This window comes from Diorhabda carinulata, chromosome 6 (genome assembly GCF_026250575.1).
Source record: "Diorhabda carinulata isolate Delta chromosome 6, icDioCari1.1, whole genome shotgun sequence".
Classification (NCBI taxonomy): Eukaryota; Metazoa; Arthropoda; class Insecta; order Coleoptera; family Chrysomelidae; genus Diorhabda; species Diorhabda carinulata.
This window is the reverse complement of record NC_079465.1, coordinates 29,938,243-29,959,444: the sequence shown is the minus strand read 5'-3', so window position 1 is coordinate 29,959,444 and position 21,202 is coordinate 29,938,243. Positions and strand designations below refer to the sequence as shown.

Sequence of the window (21,202 nt, the reverse complement as noted above, 5' to 3'; positions counted from 1 at the left end):
CTTCAAAATTTCTTTAACCTAATAAATGGCGTTTTACCGACTTATACCATTGAGATCTTCAGATGTTAACACAATTGAGTGAATTGAATTGTTTTACACAACAAACTTAAGTTACATATTTAAAAATCTATATTTTCAATACATTAAAGTCTTACATGGGCTTTTTTCGAACTTGTGATAGACAAATTCAGAAAAGTATCTAGTTGAAGTACTATAAATAATAACCATAATCTCAACTAATAAAAATTATAGCAAATATGATTATGCCCAGAACGCCTGAATAATCAGATGCAAGATTAATAAACATTTATGCTCAGTTCAAATAATTATGACATATAACCGAATCTTCTTTTTTATTCCATCAGAATCCACTTTGCAATATAACAGCTAAGAATTTGCGTCACCAAAACCATAGACGTAACTGATTCACTGATTTAAATTTATATGCGAAAAATGTGGTAGATCTAGGACACATATTTAAACAAATAGGATTAATCAATACTTTCAGAAAAAATGAAATAATAATTAATACCGCGGGTAATGATCAGAAGGCATCCTCTCTACGTCTCCCAGTCAGCATTCTAAGTAGTTTAAGTTTTTTTCTCGTTTTTTTGTTCGGCAATTACCACGATCAATCTGTACATCAAGTGAAACAAATCGCTCGTTCTGTTTCACGAACAAAATTACCGAACGCAACTGTTGAGTTTCGTGATTTGCATAGAACATATCTTATGATGTGATCTGAGGTAATGTCGAATGAAAGTGATTCGAATACTTACCGAACATGGAAATCATGATCATATTAACCCGATTTTAATTGACCAAACTTCATTATTATTATAAATAAAACTCTATACGTGAAGAAATGGAACAAAGGGTTGTTAAGAAAGAAATAGTTATTAACGATGATTGTCTTTGGAATGGAGTTGTGAAACAAGAATTTATTGAAGATATAGATGAAAAATGGAATATAACACATCCAAGTAAACAAGACTGGGATAGATGTCAAATAGATAAAAAATACATGATTCCAGTTAAAACAGAAAATGATAATAAACACAATAAAAGAAATAAATCTAAATGTTTGAATGTTATATGGAAAAAAATTACAGAATTGTTAATAAATGGGAAATGTATTAAAAAAATAACTGTTGCTGGGATTATAATATGTGTTTATTGTGGAAATTTATACACAAAACGAGTCGAATTTTTATGTCATTTTTTAAGGAATCATTGCATAAAAAGAAATGTATTATATAAAACTGAATTTATTGATAAAAATCCTACTAAAGATGAAACTATTGATATTAGTATATTGGAAAATGATGTAAAAAATGAAATTGAAGAAGTGGAAAATGAATTAGAAACAGAGCTTCAAAAAGACGATTTTGAGACACATGCAGATAGGGGTTTGGAATTGTTTTCAAAGGTAAGTGATTCAAACAAACAAGTGCATTCTCATAAAGATAAAAAGCTATTCATATGTTATATTTGTTCAAAAGCATTTTCACGAAAAAGTCATTTAATTTCACATATAATTAGTCATAAAGGTGAAAGGCAATTCAAGTGTAACATTTGTTGTAAATCTTTTATACGTAAAGGTTGTTTGAACATACATTTGCGAACTCACACAGGAAAAAAGCCTTTCAAATGTGATATTTGTTCAAATAGTTTTTCTCGTAGAAGTAGTTTAAATAAACATTTATTTAAACACACAGGGGAAAGGCTTTTCCAGTGTGACGTTTGTTTAAGAACGTTTTCACATAAAAGTTATTTAAATTCACATATGGTAATTCACACTGGAGAAAAACCTTTTAAATGCGATATTTGTTCGAAGACGTTTTCACGAAAAAATAGTTTGAACAGGCATTCGTTTAGTCACACAGTGGAAAAGCCTTTCAAATGTGATATTTGTTTGAAAACTTTTTCACAAAGAAATATTTTAAACAGGCATTTGCTTAGTCACACAGAGGTAAGGCCTTTCCAATGTGATATTTGTTCAAAAACATTTTCACAGAGGAGTTATTTAAATTCGCATATTTCAATTCACACTGGAGAAAAGCCTTTTAAATGTGACATTTGCTCCAAGAAGTTTTCACAGAAAAATATTTTAAACAGACATTTGCTTAGTCACACAGAGGTAAAGCCTTTCCAATGTGATATTTGTTTGAAAACATTTTCACAAAAAAGTTATTTGAATTCACACAAACTTATTCACACAGGTGAAGAGCCTTTTAAATGTGACCTTTGTTCAAAAACTTTTCCAATAAGAAGTAGATTGAACAGACATTTGGTGAGTCACAAAGATAAAAAGCCTTTCAAGTGTGACGTTTGTTTCATAACATTTCCACATAAAAATAGTTTAAACAAACATTTATTTAGTCACGAAGAGGAGAAGCCTTTCAAATGTCACATTTGTTTGAGATCGTTTTCACAAAAAAATACTTTCAACAGACATTTGTTTAGTCACACAGCGGAAAAACCTTTCCAGTGTGACATTTGCTACAAAAAATTTTCAAAAAATAGTTATTTACATTCACATATGACAATTCACACAGGGGAAAAGCCTTTTAAATGTGGCAATTGTTCCAAAACTTATTCACTAAAAACTAGTTTGAATAGACATTTACTAAGTCACCAAGACCAAAAGCCTGTTAAACATTTGGAAACCTTGGGGCAATAAGGGGTCTAAGTCACAAAATATATTCTAAGAAACTTAAAAAGATTCTGGTTCGTTAGTAAACATAACCTTGAAAGTGTATGTATATACACATTTGGTTTACTGTATAAAATATATACAGAAATATATTCAGACAAATTTTTAAACATAGAAGAATGAATCGAGGTTTATATGATCAATTTTGGAACTAAGTATCACTTTGAATCGATTTTTTTTATTATATTTTCGGACTAGATCAAACCGTTGTTATGGGAAATGTTTCATGTATTTTTTTTTTCTGTTTTCAATAAACGGAAAATCTCGATATTCTGATGGTAATAAGGAAGGAAAAATCGATGTTATTGTTGATAAATTATCTCGATTTTAAGTCTCTTTTAATTAAAAATTCGTTTAAAAGCATAAATTCATAACGTTTTAACCTACTTCAAAATATGACTTTTCATAAAAACCGAAATAGGTCGAAACGTCAAGATTTAGTGCTTTCAAACGAAATTTCAATCCAAAGAGATTTAAAATAAAGATAATTTATCAGCAAAATGATATATAAGAGGTCTAAGAAGTAAAAAGATAAGCTGTTCATTTATTTGCGAAAATTCACACAGGAAAATGATTCAAATTAACATTCAAACAGTCTCACAACAGAAAAGTCAATGAAATGTGATATTTGTACATAAACTTATACCTAGCAAAGTCTTGACTTTGAATTATCATGGTTTTGCATAACAAAATATAACTTTATGTAATTTTATTATTGAATCTAGAATTACAAAAAATTCTTCAATCATTCCTTCCAACATTATTCTGTAACTTTATATGTATAAGTAGTTTTTTATTTACAATAAATTAAAAAAACAAATAAGTGTTTCATTAATGTACCTACCTCTTTCTAAATATCACATTGTACTTAAATGAATTGAATAATTGTATGAAACATTATTTCATCCATTAAGTATAATTCTTAATATTTTATAATCTGACCAGGGCTTTTTGCAAACAGAATGTAAAAGATAAAAAAACAAATTTTTACAAGGAACTTTTTAATGATTGGGTTATTTTTTCAAGAAATGTTAGGCGCGTTCACAAAACTCTTATTGTATTTACTTTACTTCTAATAAAGGCCATGAATTGTCAAAATTATGTTTTGCATAGAACGGTGGACTAACAACTATCTTTAATGATGAATAAAAATTGAAGTAAAGTGACATTTATGACAATTACAAATATAAATATCTTCTTTTTCTGTTTGATCAAAAGCTATTTCATTGCAAGATAACAGCCACGAGATTGTTCACTTCGTTCAGTTTTAGTTATAACCCTGGATGAGATAGATCATCGATTGCCGATTGATTGATTGGAGTTTTTGAATAGTGCATTCTGTTTAATGTCGTGATTTTTCACTTGATATATTTATGGTTTTTCTGTAATAAAGAACTTAACTAAGAAGTATCAATATTAACAATAGATTTTTATTATGCAGAAAATTAAAAAAGCATAATAACCCAAGTTTAAAAAATTGAAAATTTAATTAGATCGTTAATAAGAATTGATTTATATTCATTGATAAATTTTGACATATCAAACTGATCTAAATTGAGATTCAAGTCACTTCCTTCAATTTCGTAAGTGAAAGTGATCCGGATTACTTACCGAACATTCAGATTATAGTCGTATTAACCAGATTGTAGTTTCCGAAATGCCATTATTATTATGAATACAAGTCTAGACGTAAAGAAATGGAACAAAGGGTTGTAAAGAAAGAAATAGTTATTAACAATGATTGTCTTTGGAATGGAGTTGTAAAACAAGAATTTATTGAAGATGTAGATGTAAAATGGAATATAACACATCCAAGTAAACAAGTTTCTGATAGATTTCGAATAAATAAAAAATTCATGATTCCAGTTAAAACAAAAAATGACGTTTTTCATAAACAAAATAAATTTAAATGTTTGAATGTTATATGGAAAAAGACAGAATCGTTAAGAAATGGGAAATGTATTGAAGAAAATACTATGGAAGGGATTATAATATGTGTTTATTGTGGAAATTTATACACAAAGCGAGTCGAATTTTTATGTCATTTTTCAAGGAATCATTGTATAAAAAGAAAGACTGAATTCATTCATAAAAGTGATTCTGGAAATGATATTGATGTTTTGGAAAGTGATTTAAAAGATGAAATTGAAGTTGTTAAACATGAATTAGCAATAGAGCTACAAGAAGACGATTTTAGGACATGTATAGATGAAGAATTGATTTCAAAAGTAAGTGATACAAATCGACAATCAATGGAGTCTTATATAAGTGAAAAATCATTTAAATGTTATCTTTGTTCAAAATCATTTTCACGAAAAAATCATTTAAGATCTCATATACTTAGTCACTTAGGACAAAGGCCGTTCAAGTGTAACATTTGTTCTAAAACTTTCACACGTAAATGTAGTTTGAATATACATTTACAAATTCATACAGGAAAACAGTCTTTTAAATGTGATATTTGCTCAAAAATTTTTTCATGTAAAAGTAGTTTAAACATGCATTCGCATGTTCATAAAGAAGAAAAGCCTTTCAAATGTGACATTTGTTTGAAAACGTTTCCACACAAGAGTTACTTAAATTCGCATACGCTCATTCACACAGGAGAAAAGCCTTTCAAATGTGATATTTGTTTGAAAACGTTTTCACAAAAAAGTGGTTTAAACAGACATAAAATCAGTCATGCAACAGAAAAGCCTTTTAAATGTAATATTTGCATGAAAACGTTTTCCCAAAAAACAACCTTGAAACTGCATTATCTCATTCATACAGGTGAAAAATCGTTCAAATGTGACATTTGCTCAAAAACATTTTCACAAAAAAATAGTTTAAACAGACATTTGCTCAGCCACACAGAGGAAAAGCCCTTCCAATGTGATATTTGTTTAAAAACATTTTCCCAAAAGAGTTATTTAAATTCACATATGGTAATTCACACAGGGGAAAGGCTTTTCAAATGTGACCTTTGTTCAAAAACTTTTTCGCTAAAAAGTAGTTTAAACAGACATTCATTAAGTCACGGAGACGAGAAGCCTTTTAAATGTGAAATTTGTTCAAAAACATTTGCACAGAAAGTTAATTTAAAGTCACATTTAAACAGTCACACTGGGGAAAAACCATTCAAATGTGACATTTGTACAAAAAGTTTTCCACAAAAAAGTAGTTTAAGTAAACATTTGCGCAGTCACCCTAGAGAGAAACCTTTAAAATGTGACATTTGTTTTAAAACATTTTCACATAAAAGTTCTCTAAATTCTCATATGCTCATTCATCAAGGGGAGAAAAAATTCAAATGTGATTTTTGTATGGAAACTTTTTTACAGAAAAGTAGTTTAAATACACATTCGCTTAAACACACTTGAAGAACTCATTTCAATTTAAATAAAAAAATGTCAAACAGAAAACTAAATAAACATTTTCAAAATATATAATTCTTCTTATTTTTGGGATATTTTTTTTTAACCATCATACTGTATGTTATTTATATCAACAGTTAACACACTGTAACTTTATAACTGAATTTTCGACAGCTACTTTTCAACACAGAAGCAGAAGCCACTTTCACAATTTCATTTATCATTAAAATGTTAATTTAACTACATAGTTGTCACTGAAAGGTATACAAAATGCAGGCTTTTAAAAAAAATATTTTTTAGTTCAATATGTAAAAAAAATTCGTCAGTTGGTAAATCATTTCATAGTTGGCAGTCAACGTGTTTATGCATTCGTTTTTCCAAAACTGGAATATGCCTCTCTTATATGGGATCCAAGCTACCAACAAAATAATTAACATTCACAGTTAAACTTATTTTGGATCAAGTTTTCGGAAATTATACAAGTTTGAATTCCGGTTATTTAAAACAGAAAGCGATAGTTTTGAGATAGTTAAGGGTATCTTCTTTTTGCATTCATCAGAAGCCATTTCTTAGCAATATAATAGCCATAAAATAGTTTAAGTATTTCTCAAATTATTCTCTTAGTTTCAAGAATCTAACTGATATCTTGTTCCTCTTCTTTTTCAGAATATATTGAGTCTTTTATGTTGAGTTATTCAAAATTTGCTTATTGCTTTGTTTTACGAAATTTTCAGCATTAATATATTTGATCAAAACATTGATTTAAACTGATATTGGAAAAATTCCAAAGTTATTATCGAGTTCGATGACTGAACCAATAGGTTGAAAGTAGTCTTGATATTGATAAAAAATAATTACACCAATTTGTTTCGAAATAGAGAATTATGCCTTATATTTCAATATTTGCTCCAAGGTGACTTTACAATACACGATAATAAAAAAGAAGAAGAACTGTTTTGACTTTTAATATATCATTAAGTTAAAATACTATCAACATAAGTTCAGAAAGTTTAATACTCAATTTTGGAATATTTTTTTTGCTTATGAAATTAATACAATCACATACACAAATTGCAAATGGCACAAAAAGTTGTTAAGGACGAAATAATTGTTAGTGATAATTTTGTTTGCAATATAGAGCAAAACTCGATTGAAGAAGTACTGAAGCTAAAAATGCCAAATAAAAAAATAAAAAGTGAAAATTCAATTAAACAAGAAATAAATGATGAATCAAATACAGCTGAACTACAAAAAATATCTAAGGATATTATCAAAACTCCAAACATGAGACACACGCAAAAAAATTTGAAAGTTAACCATAAAAAAAAAATTAAATTTAAAGGTGAGTAAAACTTAATTGATATTTTACGTATTACATCTGTAGCATGCATACATTCACCAAATTGACTCCAATATTATTTGACAGTTTCAGAACTGCTAAGAAATGGAAAACATGTCAAACCAAATGCTATGGGGTTGATGATATGTCTATATTGTGGAAATTTATATACTAAACAACTAGAATTTTTATATCATTTTCCTACAAAGCATTGTATAAAAAGAAATGAATTGTATAGCATTAAATTTTATGACAAAAACAGGAGTTATATCAAAAGGGGAATTACAAGCATTCCAAAAAATCTTGATGAAAGTGAAGTCTTCAGAATTGAATTGACAGAAGAGTTTAAAGATAGTTGGAAAACTTATGGAAATGAGAATTTCAGGCTCTTGGTAAAGGAGAGTGATTTAAATAGTTCTGTGAAAAGTGAAAAGTTGTTCAAATGTTGGATATGTCCAAAAACTTTTTCACATAAAAGCAGTTTAAACAGACATTTGCGTAGTCACTCCGGAAAAAAGCCGTTCAAATGTGACATTTGTTTGAAAATATTTTCACAAAAATGCCATTTAAATTCTCATATGCTTGGTCACACAGGGGAAAAGCCTTTCAAATGTAATATTTGCTTTAAACAGTTTTCACAAAAAAATAATTTGAATTCACACATGCTTAGTCACACAGGTGAAAAGCCTTTCAAATGTGATGTTTGTTTGAAAGCTTTTTCACATAAAAGCAATTTAAATTCACATATGTTCAATCACACTGCGAAAAAGCCTTTTGAATGCCACATTTGTTTGAATTCGTTTTCACAAAAAATAAGTTTGAAATCACATATGCTCAGTCACACAGGGGAAAAGCCGTTCAAATGTGACATTTGTTTGAAAACGTTTTCTCACAAAAGTCATTTGAACACACATGTTCTTAGTCACACAGGAGAAAAGCCTTTTAAATGTGACACATGTTCGAGGCAGTTTTCTCAGAAAAGTAATTTAAATTCACACACACGTTGTCATACGGGTGAAAAACCATTCAAATGTGACGTTTGTTCAAAGTCATTTTCACAAAAAGGTCATTTAAATTCACATTTGGTAAGTCACACAAGGCAAAAGCCTTTTAAATGTAAGGTCGATACTACTGACAATGTCGACACAGGAATAAAAGAGGATTCGAAGAAAGCAAATGGATTAACACTCAAATGTGACATTTGTTTGAAAACATTTTCACATAAAAGTAATTTGAACAGACATTTTTTGAGTCACACAGGAAAGAAGCCGTTCAAATGCAACATTTGTTTGCAAAGTTTTTCAAGGAAAACTGTTTTAAATACGCATTCGCTTCTCCATACAGGAGAAAAGCCTTTCAAGTGCGACCTTTGTTTGAAAGCTTTCACACAGAAAAGCAATTTAAATTCACACATGATTAATCACACAGGGGAGAAGCCTCACAAATGCGATATTTGTTTGAAAAAGTTCACGCAAAAAAGTCATTTAAACACACATATGACGAGTCATACAAGGGAAAAGCCTTTCAATACAAATTTTCACAAAAAATTAATTTGAACTCACAAATTGGTTTTTGAAAATATATTTGCATCGCCACAAAATTTTTCTGTGCCGCTGTCTGACAATCTCATCACCACAATGGCCCCCCACACCTAAATTGCAATTGAAAAGAAACAATACACTTATCTTTGACTTTTTATTATTTACTCAAATAAATGATAACAAAAAAATTATTGAGCAATGTTACGTTACTTTTCCTGGTAACTGTGACATTGAAAAACATCTGTCTGTATCTAAATAGTACTGGTTATCTGGTTTTGATTGCCTCCATTGAGATGCTTGTCCAAACCATCCAGAAACTTCCTCAAAAATCCACGTTTTCTATTATACAACACTGCGCAAATCTTCCTCCAGTTCTTCTGTAAACTCGTCCTCGTCTATCGCTACTATGCAGCCACGTCTTCGACTCATTGTTCGTCAGTCCATTTAGTCTAATCTCGTGTTATATTGTAGACGGGCTGGGGTTAATTTGGGGCTAGTAGCTGACTATCTAGACACTCCTCGCGTTTATCGTTTCTTGTTAACAAAGATGTGTATCCAGTTAACGTTTGATGGTCAACTGGTAGTGATGGGTCAGGTCAATAACGTTTTATAAACTTACAATTATCAATTAAGCAACCTTTATAACGAATATTTGGTATGTAAAATCGATTTTGTTTTGTAAAGGTCGTAGTAGATAAAGATTTAGTAAAAGTGCCGCCTTTTATGTGTTTAATTTTCCTATATCCTATCATGAGATAACTAATTGAATATATAAAAATAACAAGTTTTGTTCGAATGAAATGTCAAGTTTCAATCCATTGGAAGGATGATTTCGTATTTACTCACAGTCAATCAAAAACAACAACGAATTGATGATTCAGAGCAGTGTAGATTGGTTTATTGGTTTACCATTAAAAAGAAACCACTTTTGAATAAACTGAAACCAAAACAGCTAAACTCACAATAATTGGCTATAATTTCATAATAATTGACACTATTTGAAAAAATTATATATTAGCATAGCCATACATGATAGTTTCAACTACTACAACAACATTGTACTACATTTTTGAAATCAATCGAGTTGATAACCAGTTTTTATACAAAATAAATATATTTTAGATCATACAAATTATATTATTTATTGAACCAACAAAAACTTTTCTGAATAAATCACTTATTTAACATCTAAATACAATAATTGGTTAATAAATAACGACATGCCTTTCTAGATTATAACTATTTGTAATCATAGCCAGAAATAGTAGTTTCAGTTACAGAAAATTGTTGAAAAAACAGTATTCAATTAAAAAATGCTGCTATTAATGAAGTTGTTTATTTTTAATACCATTTTCAAATGTATGAGAAGAAAGAATTTTCAGTTACATATTTAATATGAAACAAATAATGTACATACCATTACTTTGAAAGCAATATTATTTTCAAAACAATGCATTGCACGAAGTGTAGCTTGCTTTAACTGAAACCAAAAATTGATAATTTTTCTAATCTATGCATTCTTATACACTCTTTGAATTTATTTTTGTAGTATTTTCTTTAATTAAAAATATTTCAATATAAACATTCTACTGTCATCTATAAACGTCAACTGTCAATACATTCGCCTTCTTTTTTTGACTTAATTCGATCTTTTAATTTCGAATTACTGACAATTTTCATTAAAAATTTGATAAACTGATAATTTGTGTATATGAGAATTTATGCAAATAATTGCCATCAAATGACATATTAAATAGTTTTATTTATTGTGTGATAACGTAAATGTTTATAAAGATATCCTTTTTGTGAAAAAGATTTCGAACAAAATTCACATTCAAATGGTTTTTCTTCGGTGTGAATATACGAATGTTTATTTAAATGACTTTTCTGATGGAACGACTTCAAGCAAATATCACATTTGAATGTTTTCTCTCCTGTGTGACGACGCAGATGGATATTCAAATGACCTTTATGTGAAAACGATTTAAAACATATATCACATTCGAATGGTTTTTCACTTGCGTGACAACGTAAATGTGCGTTTAAATGCCCTTTTTGGGAAAAAGATTTCGAACATTCATCACATTTGAACGGTTTGTATCCAGTGTGACAACGTAAATGTCTATTTAAGTAGCATTTATAGGAGAATAGCTTTAAGCAAACGTCACATTGGAATGGTGTTTCTACAGTGTGACGGCGTAAATGTATATTCAAATGACCTTTGTGTAAAAATGTTTTCAAGCAAACGTCACATTTGAATTTTTCTTCTCTTGTATGACAACGCAAGTGTACATTCAAATGCCCCTTCTGAGAAAAAGTTTTCATACAAACATCACATTTGAACGGCTTTTCTCCAGTGTGACTATATAAATGTCTATTCAAATTTTCTTTTCGTGAGAATGACTTCATGCAAATGTTGCATTCGAAAGGTTTTTCTTCAGTGTGACAACGTAAATGGGCATTTAAATGCCCCCTCTGAGAAAACGTTTTCGAGCATATATCACATTTGAATGGTTTATATCCAGCGTGACCGCGTAAATGTCTATTTAAATGGCATTTATGTGAAAATGACTTTGGACAGATGTCGCATTTGAAAGGTTTATTTACAGTGTGACAAACCGAATGTCTATTGAAGACTTCTTCGTCTGAGAATTGTTCCGAACAAATGTCACATTTAAATGGTTTTTGCCTCGTGTGATGAAACGATTTTTTTAACTTTTTCGCTTTGATAACACGTAACTTCTTCTGTATTACGAGATGTTTTGTTGACAAATGATGAAAAAAGTCTGTTTGCTTTGTATACATATTACCACAAACATCACAAATTGCAATTCCATTGTACACGTTGTGTTTTAATTTTGTCGTTTTTATTAACGAACCTATAATTAAAAAATTGATGTCAATTTTTCAAAATTCAAATCATTCTAGAAGATGAAATAAAAATGTTTCAAGAAAGTCCTTCTTAGTATGAAATTTCGAATGGTACTCAAAATAAAACTGTCAAAGAGTTTTTTCAAAATGCCAATAATTACTAATGCTTGTCGAATATATTTCATCACGACTTTATCCTGTACAACGAACGAACGTACCGGTTTTCCCACTACAATTCGACCAATAATAATAGACATAAGTGCTAATTCCTTTTTGACTATGCCCTGTATAATGTACAAATGACATGTGAGAGTCGGTAAGACTTCCGGTTCATGTCAATAACTGAAATGGATGACGTATGATATATAGGTTAGGTTGGAGGTGAGGAATCAAAAGGTGCCACCATTCATTGTGCAAATAAAAAAGAAGAAGAATTATGAAAAATTGAATCTACAACTATAATTGAACAAAAAAGGTATTGAACCGAAAAAATCGCATAAAATTTGAAAAGAAATTGCTTGAAATAACTCACGACAGTTTGAAACGATACCTAACTAACTTAACATAACCTTTTTGTTTTTTTTTTATTTTAACCCAAAACCTCAGGCCACGCAGCCAAGTACCTTTATCAATTTGGTTGTTTAGGTGTTAGGTGATATTGGATGATAAAAAGTTCATTATAATTGTGACTTTCAGACATTTTCGACTTTTGCGTGCTCAAATCACTATTTAAAATAAATAATTCTGCTTACAGGTCTGATAAGCCCAGGGTACATACATATTTAGAGTCTCCACCCCTACCCCATCTTACGTACCAAACCCCACAGCCGTGTAGCCCATAAGTTGATTTATTTTATTAAAATCTGACCAATAACAGATAATTACTAAAGCCTTTTTAACAAGGAATATTTTTTCCCACTACAATCTGATCAATAATAGTATGAGATACTTGAAAATCCCTTTTTGACAACAAACACGACTATACCCTGTATAATGTACGAACATCACGCGAGTCATTTTATCTATTAAAATCTAAACAATAATAACGAATTTATTAACTAACCTTTTATTTTGATTCTATCTGATTTCAATTTTGAATATCTAGACTTCTTTTCATTGAAACATAAGTTAGAGTTGTTGGGAATATCACTTTCAGTTTTTACTGAAACTTCATATTTTTCAAATATTTGATCATTATTTAAATCGTCAATTGAATCTTGTTTGATTAGATCAAGGCCACTATGAGCTACATTATAAAATTCTTGTTTTATTTTGATATTCCAAAGAGAATTTTCAAAAATGTCTATTGTTTCATCCTTAATAACTCTTTCCATGGGTTGGTATGTTTCCATTGTAATATGTAGATGATTACAAATACTTTTAAATATTATTTCTTTTATTTAACCATGAAATTTTATAAATAAACTCATCAACATAAGTTTACAACCTACTTCAACATAAAACCTTTAAGAAACCACCATAGCGCTAAAGTCAGATGCCAAATGTCATTTGCACTACGACGTTGTCGCACTTTACGAATATATGGATAAAAATAATACCAGTAAATTCTCATCTGTATTAACGTTTTCTTAAACCTACTCTTAAACGTTTTCTTAACGAAATAAAACAATAAAATCAATGATATAAATACAGATGACGATTTTGTATTTTTATCATTCTACAATGTTACACTGGCAATAAATAATATCTTCCTGTCTTATAACGAGGCCATACAGATTGAATAAAAAAAGAAGAAGAATTTATTACGGTTGTCATTTATTTATTGTAATAAATATCATTCAAAGGAAAGCAATATAGAGCAACAAGTCATTAAGGAAGAAATTTATATTTACGATGATTTTATTTATGCACATAAAAAATATTGAGGAATTTCTGAAAGTGTATTAAGTAATAATATGAATCACAATAAACTAAAAATCAAAGACGTCCTAATCACAGTCAACATATTTGAGAATTAAATGCTCCAAATATTATAATTTTGTTTCTTTTTAAAAACTGAAATCAATTCATTTGAAGTCATTTGATTGAAGATAAATCAGTTAAACATTATATTGAAAACAGATCCCATGGGCTGTTTTCACTTCATCTCGTTCTTTTGTTAATTATTTTAATAATTTTGTTAAAATAGAAGACAACTTTAGTTGCATGTGAATTTAAGTAAATAAAGTTATTTATATACATATTATTGTCAGTAAGATTTTAAAATAAAATAATTTTCTATCCTCAAACATATAGTACCGTAAATCAGTGTTTACAACGGTTTTAGGCTCACTAAGTATGAAAAATTTTGTACAGATAATTAATTAATAATATTTTCAAAACTTTCCCTCCATAGAATTGTTTGAATGAAAAAACTAATGTTTTTATTTGTTTTATTTTTGATTAAGAAGTATAATTAAGTAAATATTACAAAAGTTTTTCAAAATCTTCCAACAGCAACTCGTAGATTTCTGTAACATCTTCTGAAGCCATTTTTGCAGTATATTTGGTTTCACCGTTTTAAAACATATATAAATCCAGTCTTTAAATTTTTCATTCTCATTGGAATACGAAACACAAATAGAATTCTTTGACATGTTACCACCAACCAATATTTGGAAAATAATAAATTACTATATTAAATTTCCATAAAACATTTTAAATCCAGAACAAGTTGTAAAACTCAGTATTCTCAGGAAAGATACAAAAAGGGTAATCGAAATAGCTGAACATGACTTGAAAGTGGAGTTGCAACGTATCGAAATTGATAATAGTATATCAGAGCACAAGGTCCAAATTCTTAGTTCAAATAAACATTTACAAAGTCATACAGGAGAAAAGCTAATCAGATGTAAGGTTTGTTGGAGTACATTTTCGAAAACCAAGTGATTGTAATAGAAAATCACTCGATAACTGAGGTGGAAAGTATCTGATATCACTTTTTTTTCACTTCACTATAACTTTCTCACAGTAACAATTACTAACACACATTTGTTTAATGTTTTCTTCGCAGGAAAATGATTTCTGTACCCATGTTAATAGTAATAATTTGATTAAATACACATATGCTTAGTCACACAGGGAAAAAGCCATTCAAATTGTACAAATTGCGGATCTAGCAATGATACAACGTTGTTAACCTCGTATAAAGTGACTAAATAATATTTAAAGATATATGATGTAGGATCAAACATTTTTACTTGCGCTTTCAATTTTATCCGATATTATATAACTCAGCTTGCTTGTTTTTACTGTCTCTTTTTCTTAAAAAAGTAAACTGAAACACCCTAGTAATATCTAGGATGTTATTATTTCAGATAAAAACACCAGGAAACACCAAATTATGGTTTTTGAGTGGTAAAAATTATTCAACTTTTTTAATCAAACATGAAGTGTCATGATTGTAGTTGGTTAAAGAAATACTAATTTCTCCTTCTTTTTTATCATCAAAGGTTGGTAATTCGAGTATATTAAATCTTTAAATGAAGCGTTCCCAAGAGAGATCAAAAAAATGATGAGCAAATGCTTGAAATAATTAAAGGAAAATATATTTAAGAAGTTATAAAGTCGTTTGGTTTTAAAAATTAACAATGTAATTAATGTATTAATATTTTTTTATTAGGTGTAAATTGACTGGCTGAACTAGACATACTATTATATTATATTATTATATTAAAAGTTTACTTGAAATTCAATTATCAACATATAGATGCAATTCAAGATGAAGATTATTTATGCCTTTTAAAATCTAGGCATTTATTAGCGAATTCGTGTGTATGTAAAAAAGATTAACATTTTTCTTTTTTTTTTCGGTTATAAACATTTTTGATCACTCTGAGTGAAATCTTTCTATTCTAAATCTTAAAGAGAACTTTCAAATTTGTGTTGACTTTTGACGTTTCGTTTGACGTTCTCATCTATATAAAATAAATACTCTCAATGCATAAGAACTGAGTTTAATATTTATAATCACGTATTGATAGCCAGCTTCAGTACGAATTGATTCTCCGTTGCTATGCAGCAAATAAGCATTTAAAAAGTCAATTTGTGTATCCGTACTGTTTTGAACAGCCGACTTCAATAATTTCAGGTTAAGTTCGGAAATTATCGTGATAAATCTGTGAAACCTAAGATCACTTGATATAAATCGCCAACAACCTTACCGAACGCAACTATATTAATCGACTCTTCTTTTTTTAAAAAACTCAATTGTCAAAAAAAAATTTTGTTTAAAAACTAAGTATAAAACCACTAACCTAACGCTATTAACTATTAAGAATAGGTGATTGTAATGATTGTAAAAATTTAAATTTCGTCGATATTATTGTCCAAAAACAGGCTTTCTGTAAAATTACCTAACGGTTTAGTGGATATGGAACAGAAAGTTTTAAAGGAAGAAATCGATATACAGGAAAATTTTCTTTCGGGAGTTAAACAAGAGCCGATTGACGAAGTTTCTACGCTTAAAATTCAAAATGAAAAAAATAGTATACATCCAATGAAACAAGAAAAAAATGATTCAAATACATTTGGAGTAGTTGAAAAGTTAATGTATGCTGCTAAATCAAGAAGGAATCTTAGAAACAAACTGAAATATTTAAAAGTTATTCATGGTTGGTTATTCAAATTAAAAAGTGAGTTAAACAAATTTTTATTTTCTTAGATGTTATTCATATTAATATTTCATAAAAATTGGCCAAAATACCAATTTTCATAAAGGTTTTTTTGTACTTTTTTTTATATAAATTCTATAAATTAATAAATTCTATTGAATTAATTAAACTGATTAAAGTTTTCTTTGACAGTTACAGGACAGCTTAGAAATGACAAATATATTAAACCAATTGCAGGAGTCGTAATATGTGGATCTTGTGGAAATTTATATATAAATAGAGTCGAATTTTTATGCCACTTTTATACAACTCATTGTATAAAATGGAATAAATTATATAAGATTAAATCTCACAATAAAAAACGAAATAAAATCGAAAGAAAAATCTTCAATACAGACTTTTGTAGAAATCTTAAAGATGAAATTGAAGTTATTGATGATGAATTGAAATTAGAGTTCCAGGAAACTAAATGTCAATCCAACTTTACTGATAATTCGAATTTTCCAAATGAAAATGATTCTAATGAACATTCGAATACTCGCGGAGGAGAAAAACCATTCAAATGTGACATTTGTTCAAAATCTTTTACTAAGAAAAAAAATTTAAACACACATTTGCATAGCCACGAAAAGTTATTCAAATGTGACATTTGTTCAAAATATTTCTCACAGACAAAATCTCTGAACATACATTTACGTATTCATCATAATAAAAATCCATTTAAATGTCACATTTGTTTGAAATATTTCTCACAGAAAAGTGTATTGGAAAACCATTCGCATATTTACCACAATAAAAATCAATTCAAATGTCACATTTGCTTAAAATATTTTTCACAAAAAACTAATTTGAATAGACATTTGCGTATTCACAGAGGAGAGAAGCAATTTAAATGTGACGTTTGTCCAAAAACTTTTTCTCAAAAGAGCAATTTGGAAATGCATTTGTGTAGTAAAGCAGAAGAGCCTTTCAAATGTGATGTATGCTTGGATACTTTTTCAAAAGGTATTCAATTGATTACACATTTGCGTAGTCACACAGAAGTGAAACTATTCAAATGTAACATTTGTTCGAAAACTTTTCCACAGAAAAATAAATTAAATCAACATTCTCATATTCACACGGGAGAAAAGCCATTTAAGTGTGATGTTTGCTCAAAAACTTTCTCAAATAACAATAAATTGAATGAACATTTTCGTATTCATACTGGGGAGCGGCCATTCAAATGTGAAATATGCTTCAAAACTTTTTCGAAAGGAATCCAATTGGTTAGACACTTGCATAATCACACAGGTGTGAAGCTTTTCAGATGTGATATTTGCTTGAAATCCTTTTCACAAAAACATAATTTGAAAGTACATTTGCGTAGTCACACAGAGGAAAAACCTTTCAAATGTGATATATGTCTGAAAACATTCTTATATAAAAGTCAGTTGAACATACATTATCGTTTTCACACTGGAGAAAAACCATACAAATGCGACATTTGTTGGAAAACGTTTCCAATTAAAGGTCATTTGAAAGTTCACATGTACATTCACACAGGAAAAAATCCATTCAAATGTGACATTTGTTCAAAAGATTTTCCAAGGAAAATCAGTTTAACCAGACATATGCGTACCCACACTGGAGAAAAACCATTTAAATGTGATGTTTGTTCAAAAACTTTCTCGCAGAACATTCATTTGAAGACACATTCTCGTATTCACACTGGGGAAAAGCCATTCCAATGTGACATTTGCTCAAAAACTTTCGCACGGAAAGGTAAATTAAGTGCACATTATCATAATCACACCGGTAAAGAGACATTTCAATGTGATGTTTGTTTAAAAACTTTCTTACAAAAAAAAAGTTTGAATAAACATTTTAACAGTCACAACATTAAACTGACATAAGGGTAATTCTAGTTCACCTTAAATTAATAACCTGAAATAAACGAAAATAAATTGATTTTTTTAATAATGTTATTGCATTTTTAATTACGAGCAAACTCTTTTACCTTCAATCTTTCAAAATCTTGTTGAAAATTAGTAACAATCAGCGATATTTACCTTCTTTTATTTTACATTTCAAATTAAATATACTTTAGAAATAATAAAATATCTCTTATGTAATCAAATAATATTTAATATATTTTTGTAATTAACAATTTGTTTTATTTATTATTTGAACTAATAATTCTTATTAGTGATAAATATACAAAAAATTACCTCGTATGGCACAAATTACTTTTATTTCCAAGCAGCTCGCATTCAACAATAAATTATGATATGTCTTTTCCTGGAAAACTTCCATTTCATTTTAAAAATAACTTCGATTTGTTTATATTATCTAAACAAATGCCCATTGAAAAAAATACACGGCCTCTTCAAACAATTTTACAAATTAACTGTCGTTCCATTTGAATTTCGTTTTGACATTTGACGTAAAACGTCTTCTTTTCAAAAACCCATAGACAAAGTAAAACTAGACTGTGTTCGTAATAAAATTCGTGTTCCAATATTAAAATGAGATATAAAGTTACGGTAGAGCTATCTCCGTCAAGTGATTAATTTATTGTATCATATAGTTATATTACTCTACTTCCTTATATCGTTTCACCAATCCCCTTTTTTAATTTTATGCTTTTGAATAGTTATATTTAATTGTTAGATTATTATTATTTCATATAGGTCAAATAACACTCTTCTTCTTTTTTTCACACTGTATTGTCAATTACAATAACCTCACAATATTTTAGTACATAACATATTTATGTAGTAAATCTCATTTTTAAAAAATTATTACAACCAAAGTCTTCCTAGAAGATTATTCAGTGTTTTATTGGACATGGATCAAAAAGTTATTAAGGAAGAAACCGATATTCACGATGATTTTATTTGGAATATGAATGTTAAACAAGAGCCGTTTGACGAGGAGCTAAAAGCTCAGAATGACAAAAATAGCATGTATCCAATCAAACAAGAAATAAATAATGATTCCAATACATTTGGAACAGTTGAGAAGTTTATTTTTGATGTCAAATCAGAAAGGAATATTTTCAAAATACGGGATATTAAAAACAAACTCAAATATTTGAAAGTTATTCATGGAAAGCTTGGCAGATCAAAAAGTGAGTTAAATAAATTTATAGCTGCTTAAATATTATATAAATCTTCACCAATATTTGCATATTATACTAGATGTGGTGAAAATTATTAATTAATTCAGTAATTTGTTGTTTTTTACGCCAAACCAAAAAAAAAACAGAAACTAAACATATGAAAGCTACATCTATACTGGTTTGTCTACAGATATGGTAGACATCTAATTTAAGAGAGTAGGCTTCAGGCTAAACAGCTGGCAGTCATTAACTCGTTAAATTTTTTTGCAGCAGTGCTAGTCTCATTACTTAATAGTCACACCTCGTAAATATCATTAACAGTTATAAAAAATCTAATTTAGTTACTAGTAATGTTTACATTAACTATCTGTATATTTTTCTTTATATAAATTTCTGGAAAACTGATTGCAGTTTTCTTCGACAGTTACAGGACTGCTAAGAAGTGAAAAATATATTAAATCAATTGCAGGAATAATATTATGTGGATCTTGTGGAAATTTATATATAAAAGGAGTCGAATTTTTATGCCACTTTTATACAAATCATCGTATAAAAGGAAATAAATTATTCAAGATTAAATCTCATAATAACAAAAATCTAAAGAATGATATTGAAGCTGTTGAAAATGAATTGAAATCAAAGTTGCAGGAAACTAAATGTCAGTTAAATATTACTAATAATTTGAATTCTAATGAACATTTGCATAATTACTCAGGAGAAAATCAATTCAAATGTGACGTTTGTTCAAAAACTTTTTCACGGAAAAATAATTTGAATAGACATTTGCGTAATCACACTGGAGAAAAGCCATTCCAATGTGATATTTGTTTGAAAACTTTTGCATATAAAAGTGAATTGAATACACATTCTCGTTTCCACACAGGTGAAAAGCCATTTCAATGTGATATTTGTTCTAAATCTTTTTCACTGAAAAATAAATTAAATCAACATTCTCGTATCCACACAGGAGAAAAGCCATTCAAATGTAATATTTGTTCAAAACTTTTCTCGAGGAAAAATAATTTGAAACGACATTTGCGTAGTCATACTGGCGAAAAACCATTTCAGTGTGATATTTGTTCAAAAACTTTTTCTTATAAAAGTGAATTTGATACGCATTTTCGTGTCCACACGGGAGAAAAGCCGTTTGGTTGTGACATCTGTTCGAAATCGTTTTCACAGAAAGATAAATTAAATACACATTATCGTATTCACACTGGAGAAAAACCGTTTAAATGTGACATTTGTTCAAAAACTTTTTCACATAAATGTAATTTGAACACACATTTCAGAACCCATACAAAAGAAAAACCATTCAAATTATATAAATTTGTTGATTCTAAACTCACTTAAAAGAATTAACATTCAATAGTAAACTTAACAAACGAATGAACGACCATTTTGTATCATTTTAATAAGGAACTCTTCAAAAGTAGACCAAAACCCGTCTCAACGTTATTTTAAATCAAATATCACATTTTAAAGGAATAATTTATTTCTTGTATTTTACATAACTTTGTAATAAATTTCTTTTCAACAGTGTTTTATCAAATAAATATTTATAAATAACGATATGTACATAAATAAATATTTCTATTCAATTTATTTATCACCATATCTTTCCTTATCCAATACTCATCTACTAAAAATTATTAGTTTGAAA

At 28.5% G+C, this 21,202-nt stretch overlaps 5 protein-coding genes across 5 annotated transcripts; 4 read left to right on the top strand and 1 right to left on the bottom strand.

The window, feature by feature from the left end:
* The first annotated feature begins 791 nt into the window (after positions 1–791).
* Positions 792–3,539, top strand: LOC130895982 (uncharacterized). Its single transcript, XM_057803688.1, has 2 exons — positions 792–1,429; positions 2,223–3,539. The coding sequence occupies exons 1-2, from the start codon at positions 866–868 to the stop codon at positions 2,268–2,270; spliced, it is 612 nt and encodes a 203-aa protein (XP_057659671.1). The 5' UTR covers positions 792–865; the 3' UTR covers positions 2,271–3,539.
* A 677-nt stretch (positions 3,540–4,216) lies between these two features.
* Positions 4,217–6,728, top strand: LOC130895984 (uncharacterized). Its single transcript, XM_057803690.1, has 2 exons — positions 4,217–4,944; positions 6,373–6,728. The coding sequence occupies exons 1-2, from the start codon at positions 4,414–4,416 to the stop codon at positions 6,382–6,384; spliced, it is 543 nt and encodes a 180-aa protein (XP_057659673.1). The 5' UTR covers positions 4,217–4,413; the 3' UTR covers positions 6,385–6,728.
* A 128-nt stretch (positions 6,729–6,856) lies between these two features.
* Positions 6,857–9,676, top strand: LOC130895983 (zinc finger protein ZFP2-like). The gene is made up of 2 exons (XM_057803689.1): positions 6,857–7,414; positions 7,499–9,676. Exons 1-2 carry the CDS (start codon positions 7,150–7,152, stop codon positions 8,965–8,967), a joined length of 1,734 nt encoding a protein of 577 aa, XP_057659672.1. The 5' UTR covers positions 6,857–7,149; the 3' UTR covers positions 8,968–9,676.
* Positions 9,677–9,949: 273 nt separating this feature from the next.
* On the bottom strand, positions 9,950–13,327 carry LOC130895989 (zinc finger protein OZF-like). The gene is made up of 2 exons (XM_057803694.1): positions 12,887–13,327; positions 9,950–11,831 (listed from the first exon to the last, which is right to left on the bottom strand). Exons 1-2 carry the CDS (start codon positions 13,173–13,175, stop codon positions 10,702–10,704), a joined length of 1,419 nt encoding a protein of 472 aa, XP_057659677.1. The 5' UTR covers positions 13,176–13,327; the 3' UTR covers positions 9,950–10,701.
* A 2,522-nt stretch (positions 13,328–15,849) lies between these two features.
* LOC130895831 (zinc finger protein 888-like) lies at positions 15,850–21,129 on the top strand. The gene is made up of 4 exons (XM_057803381.1): positions 15,850–16,457; positions 16,629–18,329; positions 19,219–19,548; positions 19,964–21,129. The coding sequence occupies exons 1-4, from the start codon at positions 16,196–16,198 to the stop codon at positions 20,890–20,892; spliced, it is 3,222 nt and encodes a 1,073-aa protein (XP_057659364.1). The 5' UTR covers positions 15,850–16,195; the 3' UTR covers positions 20,893–21,129.
* Positions 21,130–21,202: the final 73 nt, after the last annotated feature.